Source organism: Cimex lectularius, unplaced genomic scaffold (genome assembly GCF_000648675.2).
Source record: "Cimex lectularius strain Harlan isolate CLEC.00 unplaced genomic scaffold, Clec_2.1 scaffold137, whole genome shotgun sequence".
NCBI classification, from domain to species: Eukaryota; Metazoa; Arthropoda; class Insecta; order Hemiptera; family Cimicidae; genus Cimex; species Cimex lectularius.
The window spans coordinates 917,718-945,710 of record NW_019392687.1 but is presented as its reverse complement, the minus strand read 5'-3'; the positions used below and the strand labels follow the sequence as shown (position 1 = coordinate 945,710).

The window sequence follows — 27,993 nt, the reverse complement described above, 5'->3', positions numbered from 1 at the left end:
ATCTTTTTTAAATATAACGTATCTTGATTCTTAAGGAAATACATTTTTTATTTTTAAAGGAACAATATAGAGGTGTCCATCTGCAATTGTGTTAATAATTTATTCCCAAAATAAGATTCCTTTGATTTTGAGATAGATCACAGGCCAAAAGGGGGTTTATCAAACTTTATAAGACCGAATATATTCATTCCTTAAAAGGACCTATGATAAGATGAAGATAAAAGAAGTAAAAAAATCCCGATTTGATAAGAGCTTGGTTCTTCGATCGAGGCAGTCTGTGCCATGTGTAATCTATGTAAAACAGTTGATTATTTAAGCATTAATTTTTTGGTAGGAATGAAAAATTGTATTTTTATGTTAGCGATTTTTCTCCAAGTTTCATCTGGAGCGAAAGATTTGAAAATCTTCTACGGAAGGGAAGCTAAAGAAGGAGAGTTCCCTTTTGTCGTTCACCTTAATTCTCCGACAAAGGTTTGCGCCGGATCGCTGTTGTCTTTCACCAATTTCATCACAGCCGCTCATTGTTTCTACATCAAAGGGTTTAGAGGAGTCGAACATAAAATTTCAAATCCGAAGAACGTCAAAGTAACAGGAGGCGGTGTCAGTTTGGAAGGTTCCTCTAGGAGTACAACACTCCAGGTACGACGGGTTTCTTGTTACCACGTGCATCCTTTGTTCAGATACTACATTCCCGATACCGAATCCAACGACGTGGCCGTTGGCCGAGTGAATCCCGCTTTCGATCCCAGTCCGCGTTTGCAACCAGTAAAAATCTTTTCGAAGGACGCCCTGGATCTACGGGTGGAGTTCGCCGATATTATTTATAAGAACGTGACTTGCTACGGCATGGGATGGGGCGAGACGAGATACGATTGCGACCCCAAGTCGGAAACAATCAAACTGAAGACGGATACCCAGTACATGAAAGTGGTCGAAGTGAAACCGTTGAACACCTACCAATGTTTAAAAAAATACAAACGTCTGGCGGATCGGGGAGAAACGTGCACCGAGGCTGTCAATCTGCAAGAAGGGCCCTGCAACGGGGATGCAGGGAGTCCTCTCGTCTGCAACGGTTACGCCTGGGGCCTCTTCACTAGCACCTTGATCTGCGGGGAACGTGACAACGGGCACATGTATGTACTTTTCTGGAACTACTTGGAGTATTTCAACGACACTTACAAGCCGGAGGGCCTCTGCAAGAGCGGCACCGAACATCTGCAGTCAATCTCATATAAAATATTATTAATATTTTTCATAACGTTGTACTGAAACTTTATTCCTTCATTTTTTTAAATTGTCGACGGTGCTTCATAAAAACATGGTTATAAAGCCTGTTAAATTTTTTTCTTGCATTGACAATTTTAATGTTCCATGAACATTTGTTTTCTATGTCTTGTATAAATATATATTTAACACATGTGACTATTTTCAAAGCGCTTAACAAAACCATCACGCTATTATTAAAAATTGTTAAATGATTTCTTCAAAAAAGCACTTTAGTTATGCATTAACTTATTAAGCATAAATATCGTCTAACAAAGCAAATAATAAGCATGTATTATGATGAATAACAGATCACCATCTTTTATTTAATCTTTTAATAAGAACTTATGTCGACTCCCACAAAATTCCGTTTTAGTCTTAATTTGTTGTCTAAGGAATTTCCTAAATTAATTTATACCAAATAATAAAAATTTTAATGGCAGACTAATTTAGGTTGCGAACAATGGTGTGCATGGTTTGCCGAGATATGTAGGTGGGACGATGTCGACCTCAGGTATCTCCAGGTGGCAGACCCCGAATCGGAAAAATCGATTGTACGTGGTCTAGACTTTTCTTTTATGTGGCTATTTCATGCTGAGTACCGTACCCCCAGCTGTTTGCCACATCTGACGATCACCGGATATTATAGTATATTGTGGTGGAACGACGAGGCGATTATCCATCGTTTGAATGATTTTATCTCTGAGAAAATTGGGCTGTGGTTGTACGCAGTTAAGTGAAGATGATGAGTTTTCCAAAAAGTAACGTTCGTTCGTTTGAAAAATTTTGTTCTAGAGATTTCCAATTGAGCTAAAAAGGCTAAGAAGAATGCCGCAGAAGAACAACAAAAAATTAGGGCCTATATCTGGTCATTTCCGACCAATTTGGTTTGACAATCTTCGTTGCCTTTCTCGGGTAGACGTTTCAGGACTTGATGGGTTTGTGACGATGACCGGGCGCAACATCTTAAATCCAACCATTATTCCCTTGGATGAGTCGTCCCTAGCTCAAACTACTCGGGATCAGAACACAATTTCGATCAAGTGCTTTGTCTGTTTCCAGACATCATAAAACATTTTGGTATGATAACATAATGAACGTTCGAACCAATATGCTCAATAACATGGATGTACCAACTGAGCTAAAAGTTGAGAAACCTGTTTCCACTGTTTCGTACAAGCGTGACACCAGGGCCAAACTACCTCCACTGCTACTCTCAAACGGCTCAAAAACCAAAACTGCCAAATTGAGTGAAACGTACTAAGTGGATTACCCAGGTTTACACTTATTTTCACCTATTAAACCTTATTTAATATCAAAATATTTATGACATGTAAATAATCTGATGGAGTGGGGTTGAAGCAAGAGCCATGGTGTTTTCAGAAGTACCTTTTATACGATAGCATAATGCACGTCCGAAACATAAGAGATCTAACAAGAAGAGGAACATGAAAACACACTTTATTCTGAAGCTTTGAGCCCTCGTGAATAACAAAAAATACGAAATTTGACACAATTTGTGTCAAAATGAAAATATGAAAAAGATTTAAATATTGTAGCATAAAAACAAATGACTTGGTGTACAGTGACCGAACAATTTTGCAAAACGCATTAGTTAATTTCGGATCCGCGTTAGGGCTTGTATACATTTAATTATTAAATAAGAACAAAAAAAATCCGGATTCAACAGTTATTATGTCTTTACAAATTATAGTAATAGGTGCCAGCACTTTAATCTAATTTAACAATATTCTCTATAACTAAATTTGATTTACACATGAATTTATTATCTTATAAATAACCAAGAGTTTAAGTTCCAAAATATTTGAGTTGACATCTTGGCAAAGAATTTAATTATCAAATCCGTAGATGCGGCAGGGGGGGCAACAACAATAATAAGAAGATTACAATTAATTAAGGTTTTTAGTTGAGAAAAAAGTCAATGGCACGAGCGGGATTCGAACCCACGATCTTCGGCTAGATACTCCGCTGCTCTACCACTTGAGCTATCGTGACCTCGATCCACTCGGACACCAACTTCCCATCTCAACCCCACCTTTTGAATTTTCCCTCCTTTTTGGCATTTTTCAAATGTCGTGTAATCGGATTGGATTCTCGACGACAAATGAAATGTCCACGGAGAGCTTTAGTGAAGTATATTTAATTTTAAATCATTAATTCTAGGTCACGATAGCTCAAGTGGTAGAGCAGCGGCGTATCAAGCCGAAGATCGTGGGTTCGAATCCCGCTTGTGCCATTGACTTTTTTTCTCAACTACAAACCTTAATTAATTGTAATATATTAATTGGTCAAGCGGACCACGAAATTAGTGAATTTAATAATAAGAAGAGCAATCTCGAGCACAACGTATCAGCTCGAGATTGTTACCTGATGTCTAGTCGACGTCAGCGGATAGGATATGTAGCCCCTCTTATGATTCAAGCGGCGGTTAGATAAAGTGCCTTCACGATGGCGGATTTTGTCTAAGGCAGACGACACGACGGGTTTGGTAATTTTCTGGATATCCAAACTGAACACCGGATTGACACTTCGCAAAACAAGAAGTTTTAGTTCACGCATGCGCACAAAGACTTGACACTTTTAAAGTTGTTCAGAGACTGTAACAAGCCTCTGACCATAGACCAGAGGCCTACAAAAGCAGAAGAACCTAAACCCATGGCATATAAATAATTACTTTAATATTGCTGGCCACAACACTTGGACTAAATTAAATAAGCTATCCTCCAAACCGACTAGGCAGCAAATACAATAATAAACTAAAACTGAAGAAAATAACTCGTGACTCGTACAATCACTGTCAACCACCTGATAAAAAGAATAAAAGAACAGTAAAGATTTTCAGATGTGAAAAAATAGCATACGAAATTTTTAAATAAAACAAATAAATCGCTGAGATAGTCACGAATGCGTTTTAAAAGTGAATTTGTAATGAAAAATAAAAGAAGTTCGTTTCCAAAAGAAAGAAAACCTTTTGAAATCTAAAAGATACGTCCACAGTTCGGTGGAGAGTTGTTCAATCCATTATTTATTCTTTTCAACTCCGGCAAAACAATTTTCGAGCAGTTTTTGCCATGGGGGGGAGGTTATAAAAAGAACAACAAAAGCAAAATTATGTGTATCTATTCTAGCCAGTTATATTTTTTAAGAAGTGTTTTGTTTGAATCTGTTTATGCTTGGAAGAAAACACTCCGTCTCTATCTAAGAAACTTTAAGAGTTCTTAATATTCCAAAATTATTCCAGTTAATTATAATGTTACTGATTTTACATAAAAACGCCATTTTTTGCAATTTTAAATTATAATTTTGAAACAATTACTAATTTAAATTTAAATTATTTTCTTCTCAAATACCAAAAAATGGCAAAACAAAATTTACTTCTATATTGGACTATTATTGTATCATGAGATTTCTTTATACAGGGTGTCACAGTGAAAGTGCGGAAAAAATCTTTGGGTACTCCGTATTTCCTTCCAACATATGTTTAATCCGTCGTGATTGACCGATGACAAAAATGTCATTATTTAATAAGCTTTCAAATGGTATAAAAATATCAATAATCCCTCGTTGTTGTAGTGGACTAGTTGCTTATCAACTGTTGAAAAACATACATGAGATAACGATCACGGTACAGGTGATGATCATAAATAGAACTGTGTGGTGATTAGTGACCGTTAATCGATATTTATTTAGAAATCGTGAGTGTGATGTAGTTTTCAGAAAAACATTTTCTTTATCGTACCAACGTTTCGATCATTATTGAGATCATCTTCAGGGCACAATTACACAGAAGAAAAACTCTTTGAGTGAGTAGAAATACTTTGATTGAATATATAAAAAATATATTTTGCATTGTATAAATTCACTTTTCCACATCCAAAATGTAATTGTTATATGTAAACAATGTTTGTAAATCCCAGGCCCTGAAGATGATCTCAATCTCAAAGATCGAAACGTTGGCACGATAAAGAAAATGTTTTTCTGAAAACTACATCACACCAGACCGCACCTCAGGATTTCTAAATAAATAAATAGAACTGTTTGGTTTTCAAGTTTTATAATTTAATACACAATAAATTTTTGAAGTATTTACAAAAATTAGACATTACAAATCGTTTTCAAATTAATGGCTATGATGTCTGACACACATCCGTGCCTTTTTTTTTCTCATGGCACTTACTTTTACTTGTGTCGGTAAATTAGTTCTAAGTTTATTTGATGCTTCGAGGATTTTAATCTTTAAATCTGAACTTTACACCTACACCCAACAAATGCGTGCCTGGTTCAACTAGCTCTATCCCATGTGGATTGGTAGAGGAAGAGTCATCCCTTGGCCACTACGTTCCCTCGATCTTACTTTCATAGATTTTTCGCGTGGGAATTCCTTAATGAAAAATATACAGTTCAGTGGTGTTTGAATCTAAAACTGAGGTAGCCTCAAGTAAAGTAAAGTTTCCATGGAAAAACTAATAAAAACTCGTCGGGGACTGAAGATAGGTAAATGGACTGACTATAGGTTATAATATGTTGCAAATAGAATGTACTACCACCCAAAAAAAATTTCGCACTTTCTCTGCGACACCCAATATGGACTAGAGAAGACAAAAATTAATTATTAGGTCTCCACTCGACCTGAATTGGTAGGTCATGATTTGGGAAGGTCCTTGTTGGTTAAGGTTGCAGGAAGATATTTTGCCTATGAATAGGGGTCCAATTTGTTCGGATCTGCCGGAGGAACGGCGCAAAATTATAATCGGAAGCGTTATTTCCGGTCGATAATGTCGTAAGTCAGCTTGAAGAACGATGTTGAAATTATACCAAGTTATAAAGCCTAATGATTTACGTATTGCGTTTTTTAAGAAAATTTGCCCTTCGTAATTATATTGATTCGGACAATTCGAATATCTCGGAAGTGACAGTTTGTCAATCCAACGAGAGTACTTCGCATTAGATTGGACACGGTTAGAAAAAGGCGAGCATTGTTCAAATAAAGTGCAACAATTAGATCCCTTCTTAGATCAGGGAGTGCTGAGGGTCGGGAGTAGGTTGCGGCATGCCGGAATCGAGTTTGATTGACATCCGATCGTTTTCCCCAGGACGGATCGCGTGGGCCGAATTAGCGAGGATAGGCGGCCCAAAATGAACGAAAACGATCGAATTACACACATTAAACATCATCTACACCGTAGCCTCTTAACAAATACAAATAAACGATATTTATAGTAGAAAAATGCCTTATTATTATTTTAAAGAATGTTTCATAAAAAACAATTTGCATTTTCATAAAAACAAAATTTGTAAAATATGTGGCATACAAAAATGATTTTTATTTATAGAAAGAAAAAGAAGGGCAACATTAAAGAAGAAACTTACTATTTTTATATAGTGACAGTGTGCTTTGTATGTTGTAGTGTTATTTACTCTTAGTCTAATCTTGGGATTTTTATTTTTTTTAAATTCTTTCATTTTTAAAGGCTTCAATTTGAAAACAGTTATACATATAGCAAAATTTTATTTCTTAGAAAAATATATTTAATCACATATTAATATTTTCAGTTTCTACGGTCATATAAAAAAAATAATATTTTTTATCCATTAGAGTTAGAGGTTGAAATGACAAAGCTAGTGTCAGGAGCGGGATTCGAACCGACGACCTTCGGCTAAACAACTTGAGCTATCGTGACTTCGATCCACCCGGACACCAACTTTTCATCTCAACCCACATTTCGATTAATTAATTGAAAGCAGTTATTTGGTCAATCCGACCGCGAACTCTAATGGATTTAATAAGTTGAAATGAAGTATAAGAGCCATTTCATTTGACGCCGAGAATAAATTAAATCAGAAATCATTCAGATCAGGCAGTAAAAGTGTGAGAAGCCGAAGGGAGCGAGGATAAGCACCCGGAAATGGTCGGAAAAGACCAAACTACTTTATCAATAATTTTCAATTAATTAAGGTTTTGGGTTGAGATAAAAAAGTCAGTGTCACAAGCGGAATTCGAACCCACCACCTTCGGCTGAATACGCCGCTGTTCTACCGCCTAAACTATCGTGACTTCGATCCACTCGAACACTAACTTGCCATCTCAACCCCACCTTTTGAATTATCCCTCCGTTTTGCCATTTTTCAAATGTAATCTATTTAGTCGAAAGTCGTGGGTTCGAATCCCGCTTGTGACACTGACTTTTTTATCTCAACCAAAAACTTTAATTAATTGAAAAGAATTTATTTTGTCGAAAGGACCATTTTTTTACCTTATGATCTATGCATATTAACCATGGTGACGAATTCTTGTAAGTGTGTTCATATTGGGGGGGGGGGGTATCGTGAAAAAAGGGCCAGAGGCGACGGTGGGAATCGAACCCACGATCACGGCGTCTATGAGCCGAGAGTCTCTCACGCTAACCACTCGGCTACCGCGGTCCCCGACCACGAAACCTAATAAATGTAATAAGCAAAAATGAAGTATACATCACTAAAGCTCTCCGTGGCCATTTCATTTGTCGCCGAGAATCAAATAGATTAAACGACGTTTGAAAAATGGCAAAAAGGAGGGAAAATTGTGGGTGGGTTGAGATGGAAAGTCGGTGTCCAGTGGATCGAAGTCAATATAGCTCAAGTGGTTTAGCCGAAGGTCGTAGGTTCGAATCCCGCTCGTGACACTGACTTTTTTTATCTCAACCTAAGGTATTGGTATAAAGATTAATTAATTGAAAAAAAAGGTTTTTTAATTTTATTGGTATTTTGTACTAATATTTATTTTCATGCTCGAAAATAAAAAATAAATACTATTCATCAAGGAATAATAAATATATCGTTAAAAAAATTCCCTACAGGAATCATGTTTTTCCCCTTTGTTTTACCATGAGAGTGTCACGAAAGGTGGACGCATGATAAAGATGATCATTGCGCATTTCCATGCTAGATCTGAATGGAACAATCTCGGAGGGGAACTGCCTATTCCATAATACTCCATATAAGACCAAAATAGAAAATAATAGACTGGTTTAGTTGTGTCAGAGCATTCGAAACCGGTGCTGAGGACGCCGTAGGTCAAGCCTTTGCAGACGAGAGGGCCGCCGGTGTCGCAGTGGCAGTTTGACTTGTGCGGATTCGCTGGCATTAGGCACACTTCCCCGTGGGAGCTCTGGTCCTCATCCTTGGATTTTTTAAATTTAGAGCAGAAAGTGTTCGACTTGGGAATCAGTTCAATAACTATCAATTTCCTCTCGGAATTGCTGAGGTTCCAGTGCCATCCGACCCCGTGGCATTTCTCCTGGCGGTCGATCACTCTCTGATATCCTCGTTTGAACTCTTTCATGCTGGTGCTTATGAGTCGCATCGGTCTGACGACTTCGGTCTCCTTGAACGGCTTCGAAAGATACATCACACCTATGTCGAACAGGTTCATTCGACTGGTCAACGTTCGCCTTTCGTATTTCTCGTGTACTTTTAAGCTCGAAGGATGTCTTTCTTGTCTGCCCGGTAACATCTTCCTCGCTTCGATTTTCACCACTCCTCCGATGATGTATATGTATTTCAGAGCTCTCGATCGTTCGTGTTCCGTGTCATAGTAGATGCAATGGCCTGCAGTGATTACGCTCTGCAACGTCATCAGTGAGCCGGCGCACATCTTGCTACCCCCGATGGCAACAACGAAAGGGAATTCTCCAACGTACGCCATTCGCCAACCTACCGTTTCATTTTTGTTCTCTGGCTTTACCTTGCTGAGAAAAAAGGCCAAAAACATGCTAATCCAGATCATTTGTCCTATTTCGATAATTTAACACGTGTTAACATGACTGGAATCACAATATATAAATCAAGATCGTCAAATAAAATGAAGTGAACGTCTTTACTAGTAAATTATACGGAATTAATATGACCTTTCAGTGGCATCAAATGTTTGATAACCAATACCACCAGACAAATGCAACAACGACCGTTAAAACTGAGAAAAGCATGCCTTGAAATTCGCAACCGAAAGGGATTAACCAGACAAAAACATCAACGATAATAGCGGCAATACCTGTTTTTACAATCATGAAACTTCCTCCTGATTCTCCAGTAGTCTGAGCAAACCAACATTCTGGATGATTAGAATTAACTATGATTCGTTTGTGCCGGTCAAGGTTATAAGAAGAGTGAAGAATCAAAACAAACCGGCAAGACGAAACTGTAGGTTCATCATTCCCGTACTAAACACAGTTTACACATGTGCTAACAGTTTGGTTAAACCTATCTTTCATCTTCATACCTTCAGCTAGAGGTGCATGAACTATGCATATTAGCCATGTGACAATTCATATATGTGTGTTCAAATTTGAGGGGGGGGTTATTGTGAAAAAAGGGCCAGAGGCGACGGTGGGAATCGAACCCACGACCGCGGCGTGAGAGTCTCTCATGCTAACCACTCGGCTACCGCGGTCCCCTTAAAGACAGTTATGTTATTTGCTCTTAGTTCTCGAATAATTTGAGTAATGCAAAGCTCAGCCAAGGAATTCGCGTAGACTAAAAGTAAGTATGATAAGTTTGTGCGTACCGGGCAGCGTTATAAAGTAGGGTGAGGGTCAAAATCTCCATAACAGTCGATTTTCAACCTTCATCCCGGAAGGATCAAAATTTGTAGCATTTAGGGTGTGCTTCTCTACTGCTTCAATTGCTTAAGTTTCTTATTATTATAACGTGAGCCAAACATCGATGACCTACCTTAGACAGCCCCCTTCGACTACAGTCATGCAACCAATAAATGGATTTATTGGTTGGTATTGACGCCAACTACGCCTCGACCTCAAATAGAGATTGGTATGTAATTAAGTATAAGTAAAAGAACTTCAATATGATGTAATAATTGGCATGTTAATATACGCCATAAAGGTGCATAATATTATTAAGCCAAAACAGTTTCCTATTTTTCTGATAACCAAGCGCAAGCTTCACCCGACGTAACGGTCACAGTATGGGACTTCGTGGGTACCCTGAAAGAAACAGCATTACTACAGAACATGTATCTTGCCTGGGTTTCCAGGCCTTACAGGGCAGAAGGGTAAGGAAAAATAGATAGCGAAGAGATCCTTAGGAGCACTAAAACGGCCATAATGTTATGCTCTATGTTCAGCTGGATAATACTGTTCAATATTTTTTTAATCCTTCCTTCTTCTTCCTTCAAAAACGTAAATATAATATTACCATATTACTATTAACTAATATGATCCGCTTCATTTTTAAAAAACTATGCATATATATGTGCTTTTATTCTGTACAAAATAATAGAAAAATTGAAGGGGCGTCGATGGCCGCAACGGTTTAGGCGTTGAAACGGCGCTCATCACTGTAAGGTAAAGGTCCCGGGTTCGAATCCAGTGGCCCTGTATTCAAAACCGGCATACTTACAATTTTTTTTCAAAAATACCGACACGCTGAGGGTTTATATGACTTCTGCAGTTGCAAACTATCTTAAAAAATTGAATTGATCACTTATTTAAAATTTTGACTTAAATAAATTCCTTTATTGTAATTACGTCCAAGGAATTTTGGTACATTTTATTTAGCACATTTGATTTTTTTTTAATTTTTGTTCAAACAGTTTGCTTTAATAATAAAGTTATAGCAATTGTTTTTAAACAGATGTTATGATTTTGATCAGCAGTTGAATAAACCATGAAGATCGGGTCTTCAGAAATTAATTTCCCTTGACTTCAAGCAATACTGAATTGTTTCTGAAATGTATAAACAGCTAATGACTACATTAATGCAATGATGACTTTAATGATTATAAAATGAAAACAATATACATTATTTAAAAACTCCAGAACTTATTTTTTTGTATTCGACTTTTCTCCAGTAATTTTATAAGAATCGAAAGACGAGTTAGGTGATTTGAGCTTGAGCGATTTTTCGCAGATGTTCGATTAAACACCTGATCTCTTGGGCTCGTGGGCCGACCGATCAAGCAATTTCACTTTTCATCGATTTCTTCCATATAGATTCATAAAAGGAAAATCTTCGCATTTAATATTTTGCGACCCCGGGTGTATATTTTGGACTGTGACAATTGTCCTGGATATTTCTTATTGTAAACGTATTTAGAAGAAAACAGAACGAAAGAAGATAAAACTATATTAAAGTCAAGATAGGTCAACAGGCAAAACGTATAATTTAAAAAAAGTCCGAGTTTTCTCAGTTCCGCAATGTGTTAGTGATAGTTACAGTAATAGGAAGAAGTAAGTATAAAAGACCGTTTCCCGCGAGTCTGTTGTGTAAAGGAGGAGCTCCGCTCAGATGGAAATAGTCTATGTAATGCCAATAGAGCAGATAGACTTGTGCGTTGTTCCTCTCGCCGCATTGGAAGCCATAGGAAAGCAGGCCGTACGTCTCGCCGTCGCAAATCAGAGGACTGCCCGAATCTCCGCCGCAGATGCTCTCGCCGTCCCTGGCAGAGAAAAGGCAGACTTCGCCGAACTGAGTCATGATATCAGGCTCGAAAGGGCTGTAAAGTTTGGCGTTGCAAGTTTCGTTATTCGCCGGGATGAGTTCCATGACTTTTAGAATGGACGAGGTGGCCGTCGTGACGTCCGTCTCCGTGGCCGGGTCGTACTTGAGTGCCGAAGTCCCCCATCCGACCCCCAGGCAAGTCTTTCTGCTCCTCACGATGGAGTCCCAGGCCTGTTTGAACTCGCTTTTGTCCTTGGAGACCATTTTGGTCACTTGGAGCGTGAGGGAGAGATCGAACGGTCTCACCAGTACAGCCACGCCGATGTCGTGGAAGTCGATTTCGCGGTTCGGCCTCGCCCTGAACCCTTCGTGAACCCAGATCCGTCTCACCTTCCTTTCCTGGTATCCTGCGTTCTTCACTTTGCGGTTGACGGAACCTCCTATGACGTAAGTCTGGTTCAGATTGCGGTCCACCATGTGGCCGTTTTTGTCAACGATTTTCAGGCAGTGACCCGCCGTCAACACCTTGCTCTTAGTCACCAGCGCCCCCCCGCACAAGTACTCTCCAGAGATACACACGACGAAAGGAAATTCGCCTTCGTTGGCAAACCGCCCTCCGAAAACCTCGCTTCCTTCCGATCCTCCGAACGTGATTACCAAAAACATGGACAGTTTAAAGAACCACAGCTTCATCCTCAAGAGAATCGAGATTAATAAGCAGAAAAAATTAGTGTGTGTGTGGTAATTATGTACGGTTTTATTCTAAAAATAAATTCATGAGGTAGCATCTGTTTTTACATAATTCAACTCTATTTGCGATCATAGACGAAATTATTACTGCACGGTGTTGGAAAAGTTTTTCTTCAATCTATTTTCAAATTGGAAACTGAAATTATTATCTCAATACACGCAATAATATTGCCCATACGTAAAGCCACTTCTACTTTAATAAACAAATATTTTGCAATATTTAAAACACATGAAACAAATTTATTAGGAAAGACATATTAAGGTTATAACATTTTGATCTGTCCATACTGCTGACACAACAGACTTACAACTGAAACTATTGTACTATGACTACAAATTATTAGTTGAAAATCGCTGGTTTCTTCTTTTGGTTGAAGAATAAAAATTTCGAAAAAAAAATTTATTTTTTTATTTTACTTTGAACAACTTTGGTTCTCCTAGCGAATACACCCTTCTTTCCTTGCATTCTACAGTGTACTGGAATCGAAAATAAAACTGATTTTATTTTTTCCTTTTTATGTTTGTACGATGATGTCGCTAATATAATTTATTTAAATTTTTTGGGTTGGCGGAACTATCGCATGTAAAACTTACTACTTGGACGTCATTGATTGATATAACGAGCTTAAAATAGACATAACCAGCAGGTCAATCAAGTACACAGCTTTAACAAAATTACACGTCCACATTTTTATTGTGATATCATCGCGATTCTTGATGCCAGCAAAACTTAAAAAATGCTTGAAAAAAAAATCAAGTAATAAACGCACTACATAAAATGCAGCCAAGATAAATCAGAACGCGATGCCTCAAGTGTTTAGAGCCAAAGTTTATGGGTTCGAAACCCACTCGTGACATTAACGTTCTCATCTCAACCAAGACCTTAGATAAAGAATAATTAATTGAAATAATTAATATAGACAATTATGATTGCTAAACATGTATAAATTAATATAATAAATCACAACGTTTAAAATCAAGGGATTGCTCTGGAATTTATCAACACAATTTCTTTTAAATGTTAAAGATTGTTAATATGTACAAACCGAATTGTTCAAATTACTGATCGTCAACATTGAAACAATACTTAGTAGTACAATTACCGTAACAATGACTACTACATAATAACACGTAACAACGGAGAAAATTATAAACGTGACTTTAGTACGTCATAGTTGATGATCCATTATCGGAGGTGATTGTCCAGTAGCTCTGATGTAAGTTATGCAATCCCTATCCTCGGCCTTGACACTGGATCCGCCCAGACTTGCTCATTCAAAGCACCAAGGACGAACTTGAAAGCGGAGCCAAAAAGGATTAAGTAACATTTACAATAATAAAACTTTTTTGTGGGAAGCCGTTTTCAGAAGTGAGTGAGATGTCGGTGACACAACAGTTACCGTTTATGCTAATAACTACTGGGTCGTAAATTATATAAGGTGTTGAAGATCAAATTAGCACAGATTTAAACTGACGAAGATTTGTGTTTTTGATAAATAAATCTTTTTTTTAGAAGAAATCATTTTCAGATTTACATAAGGTTTTGGTTGTTTGGCATTGTTCGATGTTCAGTTAATAAAATTATTGTCAGGGTTATAAGCAGGGTGAGTGAAAAATCGGAAACTATGCAAATCATTCACAAAACCACCTGAACTCTAAACAAATTGCAGTTATTTCTCCTTAAAAAACACTGACTAAGAAAATTTACCAGCAAAGGGCTGAATTTATTATATATTTATCTTAAAGTGTCTGTAGTAAAAGTGTGAGCAAGAGATAAAATATTAGATTTGACATATTGTAAGATTTCTTCGTCTTGATGGTAGGCGATGATCCTCTAGGTCGTTTCTAACCGTTTTGGTCTGTCTATCCTTGCTGTTTTTGTCTGCCAGACGTTTTTTAAATTACCAACATAAGCGGTTTTCAGGCGTTTAAACATGGTGAGTGAAATACGGAAACGATGCTACCCATTCACATAAAACCTCAACAAATTGCAATCATAGCTCCATGATGTAAAATTAGTGTAAAAGAATGGAGCAACTTGAAAATAGAGAAAAAAATCAACACAGCACATGAATACCCAAATCAATGAACATTTAAGAACGTATAAAAAGGACTGATTAAGAAAATTAACCAACAGAAAACCACTGAATTTAGCATATATTTATGTTTCCAAGAGTGTCTGTAGCTTATGACAAGCCATTTCATAAATGCCGCCAAAGCGGCATGTACAATCAATAAGGCAGAGAGTTCCGACGATTGAGGAGGCAGAAGAGCATGAGGGCGGCAGGCCTAACGCGGAGCCACGCGGGATTAGAGTTACGGTCGGTCGCTTGCAACGTTAGAAAAAAAAAAGAAAGTAAAAAATAAATCAATAACCGTTAAACATAAAAGGTTCTTATATTAATAATAAATAATTGAATCAAATAAATATTATAAATGGTTACAAAGAATTTAGGAAGGAAAAGAGAATATTTCCTTATGATTGAAAAGTACTTTCACATGCTGATATATGGAAATGGACTTATCCAATAGATTGTCATTAAAATAAATCCTTTAGGCGTTTTTGTGCCAGTGATGAGTAAATTAATGCAGAAAAAATTATAAAACGAGGTTTTTAAGGTGATATTTTTATTTGCATTGGAAAATACTCTCTTCATCGTTCCTCCTAGCCCGGAAGCCGGTTAGCCCATTATGCTTCCGCGGCGGCAACATAAACAACTTATGTCTCTTGGAATGTTAATTAATGTTCGCATTGAGAGCGGCCACTGTTTAACGAAGACGGTGCGGAGTAGCGGCCAATATCTCGCCCGCTTCATTACTCCCATGAAAGGCCCTGTATTCCATTGTCCTCAGAATTAACCCCGCTTTGTCATAGAACAGGTACAACGAACCTTCTGATGTATTTCCTCGGTTCTTTCACTTACTCGGAACCAGGGGTGGCGAAACGCGTCTTAACGAACTTCGAGTGTACTCAGGCGGACCAAACATAATAACGTGTAATCAACTGCTCACAACTGGCTGAATCGACGTCCAAACAATTCTGTTGTCTTTTAATACAGACACTCTTCAACTATCCACTCACACGCAGACAAACAAAAACACACACACTTACTGACAAATATATCTCTTCCTATCATCTCTCACCCTGGCTCACCTTCTCTCTAGCTCCTTTCACTCTCTCTCGCTCTTTTGGCAGTCAGCCCGTTTCAACTTCTTTCTCTCTGACCCTCTCGCTCTCTCTCAGTCTCACACACACACTCTCTCTCTACCTTTTTTTTCTCTCTCTCTCCACTAATACAATTAAAAACATTAAATCATTAAAATGTTTAAAAGTTGTAAATTAAATTCAGCAAATATAAAATTAAAAATACAAAATGTCTCCCCACATGAATGTAAACATATGTAGTAAACATAAGTTTAAAAATATCTTACTTTATCTACAAAATTTGTTCTTGTATGTAAATCAACGTAATTGTTTACTTGTAAAATGATACCTCGTATAGCAATTTTTGTTAGAAGTGTGTGGTCTCGCTCAACTACACTTCCAAATTTTTGAATTTTTGTTTGTAAATAATTGTCTAAGTAAGGAGAAATTAAATTTTTTATTTTTATTTGTTTTTTTGTTATGTTTATCATACGTGAATTTTATTTATTACTGTTGTATGAAAAAGAAATTGTTTTGTTAAGATTACGTAGAGTAGTTATTGAAATCTACCATTGTATTTCACTTTAGATGTCCTGGAGACCAAATCTTGATTATGTATATATAAATAAAACGGAAATCAATCTCTCTCTCTCTCTCTCTTTTTCTCAATTTCTCTTTCTCTTTATCTTCCTCTCCCTTTCTTCTATAGCTCTTTATCTCTCTCTTTCTCTCTCTCTCACTCTCTCTCTCTCTCTCTCTCTCTCAACTTTTCACTCCCTCTCCCTTTAGTTTTAGGGCTTCACTCTTCCTCTCTCTCTCTCTTTTCTCACTCACTCTTCCTCTTTATCTCCCTCTCCCTTTCTTCTATTGCTCTTTATATCTTTTCTCTCTCTCTCTCTCTCTCTCTTTCTCTCTCTCTTATATGTAAGAATGGTCCTTGAGAACAAATCTTGTGTGATTGATAAATAAAACGTTCATCATCATCATCATCATCTCTGGTTTTCTTTCCCTCTCCCTTTCTTTTTATTTTTTACTTTTTCTCTCCCTCTCTATCTCTCTCTCCCTTTCTTCTCACCCTCTCTTTCGCTTCATCTCCCTCTCCGTTTCTTCTATAGCTATTTACCTCTCTCTCTCTCTCTCTCTCTCTCTCTCTCTCTCTCTCTCTCTCTCTTTTCTCACTCTCTCTTTCTCTTTATCTCTCTTTTCCATTATTTTTATATCTTCACTCTTTCTCTCTTTCTCTCGCTCCCTCCCTTACTATCTATTTTCTCACTCTATTTCTCTTTATCTCCTTCTCCCTTTCTTCTATAGTTCTTTTTATCTTTTCTCTCTTTCTCCCTCTCTCTCACCTTCTCTCTCTCTGGTTTTCTTTCCCTCTCTTTTCTTTTTATGTCTTTGTTACTTTCTCTCTCCCTCTCTCACTCTCTCTCTTTTCTCACTCCGTCTTTCTCTTTATCTCCATCTTCCTTTCTTCTATAGCTCTTTATATTCTCTCTCTCTCTCTCTCCCTCTCTCTCACTCTCACTCTCTCTCGCTCTCTCTCTCTGGTTTTCTCTCCCTCTCCTTTTTTTATGTCTTCACTCTTTCTATCTCTCTCTCTCTCTCTCTCTCTCTCTCCATTTCTTTCCCACTTCCCTTCTTCTACAGCTCTTTTCTTCTCTCTTTCTCTCTATCACTTTTTGGAAAGAAATAATTCTTAAAATAACCCTTTAAGTTTGTAATCGGGCTCCACATTTAGGGTTTTAAGAATCATTTGAAAGTTAGGCTGTGGTGCCGAATTGTACTTAAGATATCAAAATTTTACTTAAAAGCCTAAAAATATTCGCGTTAACTTGTTTACATATTTCTAGTTTTACTAAATACTTATATTATAATTATAAAATTTACTTAAAGTAAAGGACGAGTATAACTACTAGGAAAGGTTACTTAATAAAACTCCCTAGGTGAAGATTGAACAATTCATGTGACAGTCTTAATTATTGGGCGTTTAAGTTTTACAATACTTTGCCAAATAACATAATTTCTTTACATCCAGAAATATTTGGTGGGAAGATTAAGGAATCCCTCGAGCTTTTTATACTTTTAATGTATTTTTTGTGACAAAACATATAACCTGATCCTATCTTTCATAATATCTTGTACGTTTGGTTCTTTACAAAATTACAACCCAATAAAACGTGAAGTTATAAAAGGAAAATATATAATTTTTTTTTGTTTTGTTTAAATTATGTTGATTTATGATTAGTATCGTATGAATATGTATTAAACCGTATTAAATAATACATTATTTTATTATATTTATGAATCTATAATAAACTGTATTAAACAATACAATATTATAATCATATTTATTGTATGCTTATTATAAAATATGCAATCCTTGCTAAAAATTTGCAAAATTTTAAAGCAATAAAATTTTATTTTATTCGATATACTGTGAGTGCAAGTCGTTCAAAACTTTATCCCAGAGGATTCATCTCTTGGTACATTTTCTTACCATATAAAAAGTTTTTTTTTCAAATCGTTGAAACTTAAAAATATTAATGTTGATTATAGTGATTATTTTTCCCATTAGGTTGTAGATTATTCAATTAAATTATGTAGTTTTCTTCATGCATTTGATGGTATTCTTTAAAGATTAAGCATGTGGACGAAGTATTTTGTTGTTGTGGTATTGACCTAATTTATCACAGGTCATTTGGTTTTCCACAGTTAAAGTCTTGTTTTAATCCGGGGCTGTAAGTTGTGTTTCAGCACAAGGGTCTTTCCAACTTTCTCCGTCTGCTTGCCCAGCGTACTTACAAGGTTCCGATGGATTTTTAGGAAAAACAAGTAGCATCCGGCAGAGTGATTAGGAGGTGTTATATTTCTCCACCTTTGACGGCGTGGGACGCAATAATTGGCGAAATAGGTCCGCGGCAGCCGGCAGACTGGCACTCAAGGACGTACGACTCGTCCAGGCGATTGTCAAGTTCAAGGATTCAACACAACGGAAAGATCGATCGTCTATTGTTTCAAGAGAAAAACAAAAAAAAATTATTTTCCCGGACCGGCTTTCACACAGAAGAAACTTCCGAAAACATTGTAACACATGAAGTATTATTGCATTCGGGAAAATAAACAACATCGAGTGAAGATGAGAATTATATTATTGAAAGTATGGACAGGTGTCAAGGATTAGCGTTAATAGTAGATTCCGGAGTATCCTGCGATGGGGGAGATTCCTGATGGGTTGGAGATGTAGCCGGGGTAGTTGGAGTAGCCGATAGGATAGGCGATGCTTCCAGGATATGCGATGCTGCCAGGATAGCCGATGTAGCCGAAGATATCCTTCTTTTCCCTTTGTTCTGGAGGGGCTGCGAACACGCAGGCAATCGCCAAAGCGAAGAAAAACTGTAAAGAAATCAAAAATTTAACTTGAGTTAAGTGAATATAACAAATATTCTCCGTTTAAAAATGTGTAGAGGACTCCTTAATGGAATTTTCTTAATACACCTAAGATAGACGATAGACATCCTGCTTTTTCTAAAGGACACGTTTACTCGATCCAACCAGAGTACAATGTTCAATACAACAAATGCTACCAAGTCTGTTGTACATGACTAGAAAACAAGTAGTGTTCGGTAAGAAGTTTCTTGGGTTGTTTTATAACAGTGTGTCTCATGTACTACTTTGACCTGTTGGTGGTGTGTTTGTGATCGTTTTTAGAATAATATCCACTAGTGGCCGAGGACTTAGGGTGTTCGACTAGTATTTGCCACAATGACAGAATTTCTTCGAATCCCGGCTCAGCTCATAGTATTTTAATTGAGAAATTTAAAAAAGCATTGTAAAGTGGCTTGACAACTCATCGGTGACAACCTCCAAGGTAGTACGCCATTAAGCCCTCCTGTTTGCAAAAATTACTTACTTTTTAATATTTAAAACTGTGAATTGTATTTGAAGTCCTTCAAGCACAGCGTTCTACAAAGGTGTATATTAACCGATCCGCTCTACAGTTTACACTGCTGACTTACCTAACACCCAAATCACGACTTTCGCTAATGACACCGCATTCGTCTATTCACCCACCCAGGGATTTGTGGCCCAATCAATGTGGAACTACAGCGACGACGGGTGGTATAGTGTGGTTGAGGTCGAGTTCCTTTTTCTCAATCCAGGTTCTTTCATTCTATCCTGTGACGCCCTCCCAAGCCTTGGTTACAAGAGGGGTGCCTAGCGCGAAATAAAGGTGTAGCCTAGAGGGCGTGGCAACCTCTCTAAAGCACAAGCTGTATTCGTGTCAACCTCGGGTCGGCATGGGCGGCGGGTGCCTTATCAGCGGCACACGAGGGTTATGGTACCAGATCCTGTCTACACCGACGGGGGAGGGTGCATAACCATATGAACTACGAGGTAACAGAGATGTTCCAAAATCCAGACCCTGTTACACTGGGAATGGATTCGTAGTGGTACGTGGTGGGAACTTAGAGAAGAGGCTGTCTTCTACCTGTGACGTTGGCACGAAAATTGCGTATGACCACCGTTATATACCCAGCCTCACGGGATACGGCGGATCGGACGGCAGCATATAGGCGTTGAGGACGCGATGATTGTGCTGGATAGTCCCTCGAATGCATGAGTAGTGGCTGATGGGAACGGGTAGTGAATCGGTTGCTCCTATTCGAGTATGCTTTGCACGAGTAGGCTGAGTTCGATTGGAGGCTTTTGTCATAGGCGGTACTCCTTTAGGGGGTGATTAGCAATTCCACTTTAAACAAAACCGCGGCCGGAGCGGATCCGGAAGTTTCGACGCCAGCGAAGCCCCGATACTCCGGGAGATAGAGTCGCCTTCTCTATCTAGGGAGCCCGCGGCATACGATCTGATGCTCATTGCAGACCCGACCACTCGGAATGGGCAAGCGGAGAGCGATGTTGTCTTGGGCCTTCGGGGCTGAGCTGCCTCTACACCAATGCTGCGGCAGTAACACCATCTTGTCGTATGCGGAGGTGCGTCAGCTCTCATCTTGAGAATCAAAACGTCCGATAAGGCCGAATAGGCTAGGTGCGGACGTTAAGAGCCTCAGAGTCCTTTTTAGGATAACCGAGTATGCGGGAACCTTATTTTTCTATTCACATTCTGACCCTGTCCTTGCAGCAAAAGAAATCCAAGATTACCTAGACCACATTACTGACTGGTTCACTCGGCGGCACATCAAGCTAAACGAACAAAAGAACCGGCACGAGAGGTTCACACTTAAAAGACTTACCAAATCCACTACCTTGGACGGCAGAATTACATGAAACATTCACATAAAACTAAAAAGGCAAGAACTGACCCAAAGAAACAGACAACGCCTACTTGGTTCCTAATCCGCAGTGATTATACACAATAAATTAACAATGATTAGACCGGATGATTACGGAGTCGAGCTGCGGAGTTCAGTCAAACCTTGCAGCCTTCAAAAAATCCAATACTTTTAACCAAAAGTCCTTAGTTCACAACCTCAACGCTCCTTTCGATGTAGACCTCCCATTCGCGACGGATGTAATCGAAACATAATTAAACAATTTCCACTCCAAGCTCTCCTTCCACACCAATGCCCAAGTCCTCTCTTCAACCATCCTAACCGCCTAAAATCGCGTTTCATGATGCCCTAATACAACCCTAAACCAATCAACATCCTAAACACCAAGAGTTCCTGCAACGACTGGTTCTTCTCTACCATCCCCGAGGTTTGACAGGTTCCTGCCTGAATCTTTTATCGTTCACTACTATCATATTGCTAAATATATAAATTTTGTACAGAAAGCAATAAAAATAAATTAATTAATTTAAAAGATATAACTTGAACGCTGCAATTTCTGGCATGTTGAAGGTGACCTTTTTTCTTTCCGGAATTTCTGTGCTCACACTCGACGTTTATCATCTAAAACCGAGTTATTTTAAACCTCTTAACAACTTTTACAAGTTCATATCTAAAATATATGAAACTTCACTTTAACATAATCCTCCGGGGCAAATTTAACAACTCCAAGCTGCAATGTACTGGGGCTACACCAAAACTAACCATTATTATTATTGAGCTGGACGATTCGACGCGCTGCATAAATATAACAATGATTAAGAGAATCTTATAAGGGTCACAGACTGTCAAAGTTAGAATTGTCGATGATCATCTACATCATCGTCAACTCTTTATTATTGTTTACATAGATGAATAATGGATAAAAAAATCTCACTATCATTTTTGAAATAATATCCAAAAAAGTATATTATTCTTTTGGCTATAGTTTTAATTTATTTGTCAAAAATTTAGGCAAAAACCAACTATTGTTCTATTAAACTAAAATGACGTTAGATTGCTACTTCATTTAAATTAAATTGACCCTTTTAAAATATGTATCATGTCAAACAATGATTAAAAAGTAAACTAAAAGTGTTTTATATTTTAGAGCACTTTGTAAAATTCGAAAAATTACTTACGAAAATTTTAATGGATTGCATTTTTAAAGGATGCAAGTCGTATCGATGAGATATAACTGACGGCTTTGGACTTACGAGCTGGGTTTTTATACGTTTTGGAAAATGCCCGGTGCACGCCCATCTCGGAGGGGAAAAGATCAAGAGCAATTAAGCTGTGTTAAGATTACACCAGGTGGATCCGAGATCATCATTAATCCTGGGCCCGAGACTACTTAATTACACAAATTCAATATAAAAAAAAATATTTATTCAAGCCGAACGATGATTTATTAACCCCGTCCCTTTTTTTACATTTTGCAATTGCATTTTGCTTAAGATGTTCTTTTCTTCTGCTTCTTAAAAAAATATTTCTTAAAAATTATGATTTTCACCATTTTTATCTCTTCCATAACCTATTATTAACCATAATTCTAAAAATTGAGGAAAGAAATGAAATTAGTAACTTAACGATTTATACATATTAAACTAGAAACACTAGTTATGGAGAATGTTTAAGTACCTTAAACTTCTTCCGCTCACTTTTGCTCTCTCTCCCTTTTTTCTATCGCCCTGTTTTTGTATATATATATATATATATATATCTTCTACTTAACAACTCTCTCAATTTTTTCTTTCCCTATCTTTTAGTATTTCAATCAAATTCTATTTACCACTCTCTCTCTCTTTCTATAAGTCCGTCTTTCTCTCTCTCTCACTTTCTCTCTGTATTTATCTTTCTATCCTTTAGTATAATTCAGTTTTTCATGTGCTTTCATCCGCTTTCTACCCTTCAGTATCACTCTCTCGCTTTATATCTTTCTCTCTCTCTCTCTCTCTCTCTCTCTCTCTCTCTTCTCTCTCTCGCTCTCTTATATATGTTTATTTATTTATTAAACTTATATGACTATTTACATGGAAAGTAAATTGACCCTTTTAAAATATGTATCGTGTCTCCCCCACCTTCTCGGTCTTCATGTATTTGTGTTTTCTTTTATCTTTGGCTGTGTTGCTACGACTCTTTTATCTTCGGCCTGTCTCACAACATTTTTCTTCCTTTCATCCTTTCATCCTTTTTTTTCGTATTTTCCAAAACTTCTTTTCCTCATTTTAATTTTCTCCCCTTTACTCTTTCTCCCTCTCTCACCCTCACTCTCTCTCGCGCGTGCTCACATCTCTCTCTCGCTCCTCTCTCTCTTTCGCACACACACGTACGTACGTATGATTGGATATGAGGCAATTTGTAAAACTTCAAAAATTACAGCATTTTTGAGGGCAAGCCAGTAAAAAAGGAATCTCTTTTCTCTCTCTCTCTCTCTCTCTCTCTCTCTCTCTCTCCTTCCTCTCCGTTTCCTTCCCTCTTTTCTCTCTCTCTCTTTTCTCTTCTCTCTTGTTCTCTTTCTTTCCTAAAATTGAAAAGAACATTATCTCAGATGTTTTGGTAAATTATAAGGGAGATGCGATATATATTGTTATTCACTTGTTCAATTATAACACTCGTTGTGTTATAAACTACTAAAATCTACACATATTTCCATGTAGAAACGATTGTAGAATGACGTGCTTGTCCTCACAATAATATTAGGAATCCATTGTGATTTACATATTGCCCCGAAACATGTAAAACGGGTAGGAGAGGGTGGAGCAATGGCATTTTAATTTCTTTAGCTTTTAAGGATCACGGTAGATCGATCAATATTAATAATCACCGTTGCGAATATTACACCTCGTTTTATTGTCACTAAGGCAATTTTGTCCTAAGTACGTGACCGGGCGAAGGCCGGGGCCGGTCTTCTCGGTTTTCGATTTTTGTGAGACTGTGCAAACAGAAAACTTCAAACTCTTGAATAATGAATGTAATCAGGAGGAAAAAGTTGGCATTCGAAGTACACTTTTTGACGGTGTTGTGTTTTTAAATTAGAAGGGAGAACGTGGGCGCATGTTTTAACTTGTCTCTTATATTACAGGTCACAGTCAAAATAATTCTGTCGTCGTTCAATTTTGTTTTATTGTATATAACTCAGCATAAGCTACACAACACTCACAAATACAAAAAGTCAAAGATGAATAGTATGAAATTATCTGATTTCAACGAGAACTTATAAAGTAAATATTGAATTAAATAAATTATATCTAATTTTATAAAATAAATTAAATTGAAGCATACATGACATAACTATTTAAATTACATTTTACAGTAAGAAAAACGTTTTATTGCTTTGAAGTCTGGATTTAAAAAAAATTAAATAAAAGTTTTCATTTTTATTTATAAATGTTTTCTTCCAATGAACATTATCAATATATCCATTAGATTTCGTGGTCCGATTGACCAAATAACTTTTTTCAATTAATTAATCTTTATGTAAGGTATTGGCTGAGATAAAAAAGTCACTGTCACGAACGGGATTCGAACCCACGACCTTCGGCTAAATACGCCGCTGCTCTACCACTTGAGCTATGACGTGACTTCGATCCACTCGGACACCAAGCAGTAGAGCAGCGGCGTATTTTACCCGAAGGTCGTGAGTTCGAATCCTACTCATGACACTGACTTTTTTTTATCTCAGCCAAAATCTTACGTAAAGATTAATTAATTGGAAAAAGCTATTTAGTCAACCGGGCTACGAACTGTAATAGATTAAGTAAAATGAAGTATGTTTTCACTAAAGCTCTCCGTGGCCATAAAAACCTTAATTAATTGAAAGAAATTAATTGGTCAAGTGGACCACGAAAACTAGTGAATTTAATATGTTAACATGAAGTATACCTTCACTACAGTTCTCCGTGGCCATTTCATTTGTCGCCGAGAATCCAATCCGATTACACGACATTTGCAAAATGGCAAAAAGGAAGGAAAATTCGAGAGATGGGTTCAGATGGGAAGTTGGTGTCCGAGTGGATCGAAGTCACGATAACTCAAGTGGTTTGAGCAGCGGCATATGTAGCCGAAGGTCGTGGGTTCGAGTCCCGCCGTGCCACTGACTTTTTTATCTCAGCCAGTACCTTACATAAAGATTAATTAATTATTAATATATAAGATATATTTATATCTCTCTGTCTTTCTGTCTTTGTCTGTCTGTCTGTCTGTCTCTCTCTCTCTCTCTCTCTCTCTCTCTCTCTCTATCTATCTATCTATCTATCTATCTATCTATCTCTTCCTTTCTTTATGTTTTTCCCTTTTTCCTCTATCTATCTCTCCCTTCTTTCTCTTACTCTTCGACATAAATATATTATATCACTTTTACTTATTTTACCAATGACATTGTCTATATTTTTTGTTTCGTTTAACATGTTTCCTGCCTTCGTACAAAGACTTGTCCTTCCTTGCCATCAAGGAAATATGTATTTTATAATTTCTTTTTTGCAAAACAAATCGATAATTATTGTGCTAGCGGCCTAGCACAACTGCCTACATTTATTGTTCTCGGGATATATTAAAATTTCAGATATTATTTCTAGTGAAAGTAAAAATGACTCAAATTTTAAAAAACGTTTAATTTGTGTGTAGATATAAATTCATTTATTTGGCCGCGTATTCGAAGGTCGTTAATCCAATTTGACCATAACATTAATGGAAAATCGCTCGATTTGGAAGACCTCCACCCCCGTCCACCGGTGGCGATGGTAATTTGTAAATTATTTATAAGTATTTCACTTATTGGATAAGATCCTTCGACGGGATACGGACCGTCCATTAGCATACATTACAATAATGCGTGCTCGCTTCCCTTCTTTAGAAAATTTACTTCTGATTTATATGTAAATTCAGAATGCCATCGTGGGATAACGATATGAATAAGTAGGACCTCTTATAAAATGGGCCGCGGGAAATGTGGGTTATTGGTCGACCTTGGTACAGGCATTTTGTGTAAGCCACGCACAAGCGTAAAATGCATCATTACGTTCTCATTATCAGACCATTAGTTTCGCCCATGTTGGAAAATATGTGAAACTGTTTCGCCCAATTTCTTAGATGAATGTGATTGGTGAATTTAGTGAATTGGTAATTATATTTATTCGGTTACAGTACTCTGCAATTATTTTCTATCCGCCATGTAGTGTGTAATTATATATTTAATATTANGAGCAAAGAAGAGAAGAGAAAGAGGGAGTGAGAGAGATTGAGAGGGAGAGCGTTTGATATAGATAGATAGATAGATAGATAGAGACAGATAGAGAGAGAGAAAAAAAAAGAATGAGAGAGAAAGAGCGAGAGAGTGAGAGAGAGAGAGAGAGAGAGAGGGATATTGAGAGAGAGATGTTTGTGTTATGAATTTTTACGTAGAAAATAAAATAGATAGATAGATAGATACAGATAGAGAGATAGAGAGAGAGAGAGAGAGAGAGAAAATAAGAATGAAAGAGAGAGAGCGAGAGAGAGAGAGAGAGAGAGAGAGAAAATAAGAATGAAAGAGAGAGAGAGAGAGCGAGAGAGAGAGAGAGAGAGAGAGAGAGAGAGAGAGAGAGAAAAAGAGAGAGAGATTTTTGTGTTATGAATTTTTACGTAGAAAATAAGATAGATAGGTAGATAGATAGATAGATAATAGATTGATAGAGAGAGAGAGAGTGAGAGAGAGAGAGTGAGAGAAATAGAGAGAGTGAGAGGGATAGAGAGGGTGAGAGGGAGGGAGGGAGGGGAGAGAGAGGGTCGAGAGAGAGAGAGAGAGAGAGGGTCGAGAGAGAGAGAGAGAGTGAGAGAGAGAGAGAGAGAGATGTTTGTGTTATGAATTTTTACGTAGAAAATAAGATAGATAAATAGGTAGATAGATAGATAGATAGATAGATAGATAGATAGATAGAGAGAAAGAGAGAGTGAGAGAGAGAGAAAGAAAGAAAGAGAGAGGGAGGGAGAGCGTGTGGTAGAGCTTGAGAGAAAAGATAAACTGATTAAGATAATAAGAGAAATGAAAGAAAGAGATGAGTGTGCGTGAGAGAGAGAGGAGAGTGGGAGTGAGAGAGAGAGAGAGAGAGAGAGAGAGAGAGAGAGAGAGAGAGAGATTTGTGTACACCGATTTAAAAAAATCTAAAACATACTTTCAAATGAGTAAATTTGATAGTTCTACATAGTCGATCTACTAGTCAGTTTCTTATATAACGCGCGCGCGCGCGAGTGTGTATATTGGTGAAGTACATTAAAAGTAGTCTTATGTTCTTCTTTTTACAGTTTTCTCTTTATATTTATACGGTTTGTCTTTAAAACTTGGTTAACTATTAGAAATAGGTTTACCACTTTTTTAATACATTTATTAATTTACATGTGCCATACGATTAGTTTCTCTGATTTATGCTGGATTTTAAACTATTTATTTGAACTTCAACGGTCTCTTCGAAGATGCCCAATTTCTTGTCCATTGGCTTATCCAAGTTAATAATTAATAACTTGGAACCTGTTCAGTCTGTCTTTTTTTATTTTGCAAGGCCGAAGGAGTCGTTTTACAGTATTAGAAGCATCGACCACTTTTTTTACTTACGAACACTCTTGATCAAGGTATGGTCTTGAAGAAGAAAGCAAATTTAGTTGCTAATGCCAAGCTTTCGACTTATTTTAAGGTCATCATCAGGGCAAAACAACCTGTAATATGTCTACAGATTGACATATTTAAGTGTTTTTTAAATATATCAATCTGTAGGCATATTTAAGGTTGTTGTGCCCTGATGATGACCTTAAAATAAGTCGAAAGCTTGGCATTAGCAACTAATTTTGCTTTCTTCTTCTTCAAAACCATACCTTGATCCAGAGTGTTTCAAAACTTTGTGAATTAATTTTATGATAGATTTTTTCCTTCCATACAAGAGTACGTGAACTAATTATTCTATATGATTTCAGGTACCTATTGATTAAGGCGAAGTCAGACTAAAGGTAAAACATTTTTTATCCCATGTGACTCATTCTTTTTTCAATCAGAAAACAAAATTATTAATAAAATACTTACAAAAA

The 27,993-nt window shown here is 37.2% G+C and overlaps 4 protein-coding genes across 5 annotated transcripts in view; 2 read left to right on the top strand and 2 right to left on the bottom strand.

Moving 5' to 3' along the window:
• The window catches only part of LOC106664828 (ras-related protein Rap-2a), a 297,001-nt gene that overhangs the window by 122,233 nt on the left and 146,775 nt on the right, over positions 1 to 27,993 (top strand). The window lies entirely within an intron of this gene.
• On the top strand, positions 55 to 2,766 carry LOC106664825 (kallikrein-7-like). Its single transcript, XM_014390844.2, has one exon. It carries the CDS (start codon positions 283 to 285, stop codon positions 1,267 to 1,269), a length of 987 nt encoding a protein of 328 aa, XP_014246330.1. The 5' UTR covers positions 55 to 282; the 3' UTR covers positions 1,270 to 2,766.
• Positions 8,080 to 9,606, bottom strand: LOC106664827 (chymotrypsin-1-like). The gene has a single exon (XM_014390846.2). The coding sequence runs from the start codon at positions 9,047 to 9,049 to the stop codon at positions 8,144 to 8,146; it is 906 nt and encodes a 301-aa protein (XP_014246332.1). The 5' UTR covers positions 9,050 to 9,606; the 3' UTR covers positions 8,080 to 8,143.
• Positions 11,406 to 12,715, bottom strand: LOC106664826 (granzyme K-like). The gene has a single exon (XM_014390845.2). The coding sequence runs from the start codon at positions 12,409 to 12,411 to the stop codon at positions 11,464 to 11,466; it is 948 nt and encodes a 315-aa protein (XP_014246331.1). The 5' UTR covers positions 12,412 to 12,715; the 3' UTR covers positions 11,406 to 11,463.

Bases quoted from the DNA above. Each gene is read 5' to 3' on its own strand.
- LOC106664825 (XM_014390844.2), top strand. From the start codon at position 283: ATGTGTAATCTATGTAAAACAGTTGATTATTTAAGCATTAATTTTTTG.
- LOC106664826 (XM_014390845.2), bottom strand. From the start codon at position 12,411: ATGAAGCTGTGGTTCTTTAAACTGTCCATGTTTTTGGTAATCACGTTC.
- LOC106664827 (XM_014390846.2), bottom strand. From the start codon at position 9,049: ATGATCTGGATTAGCATGTTTTTGGCCTTTTTTCTCAGCAAGGTAAAG.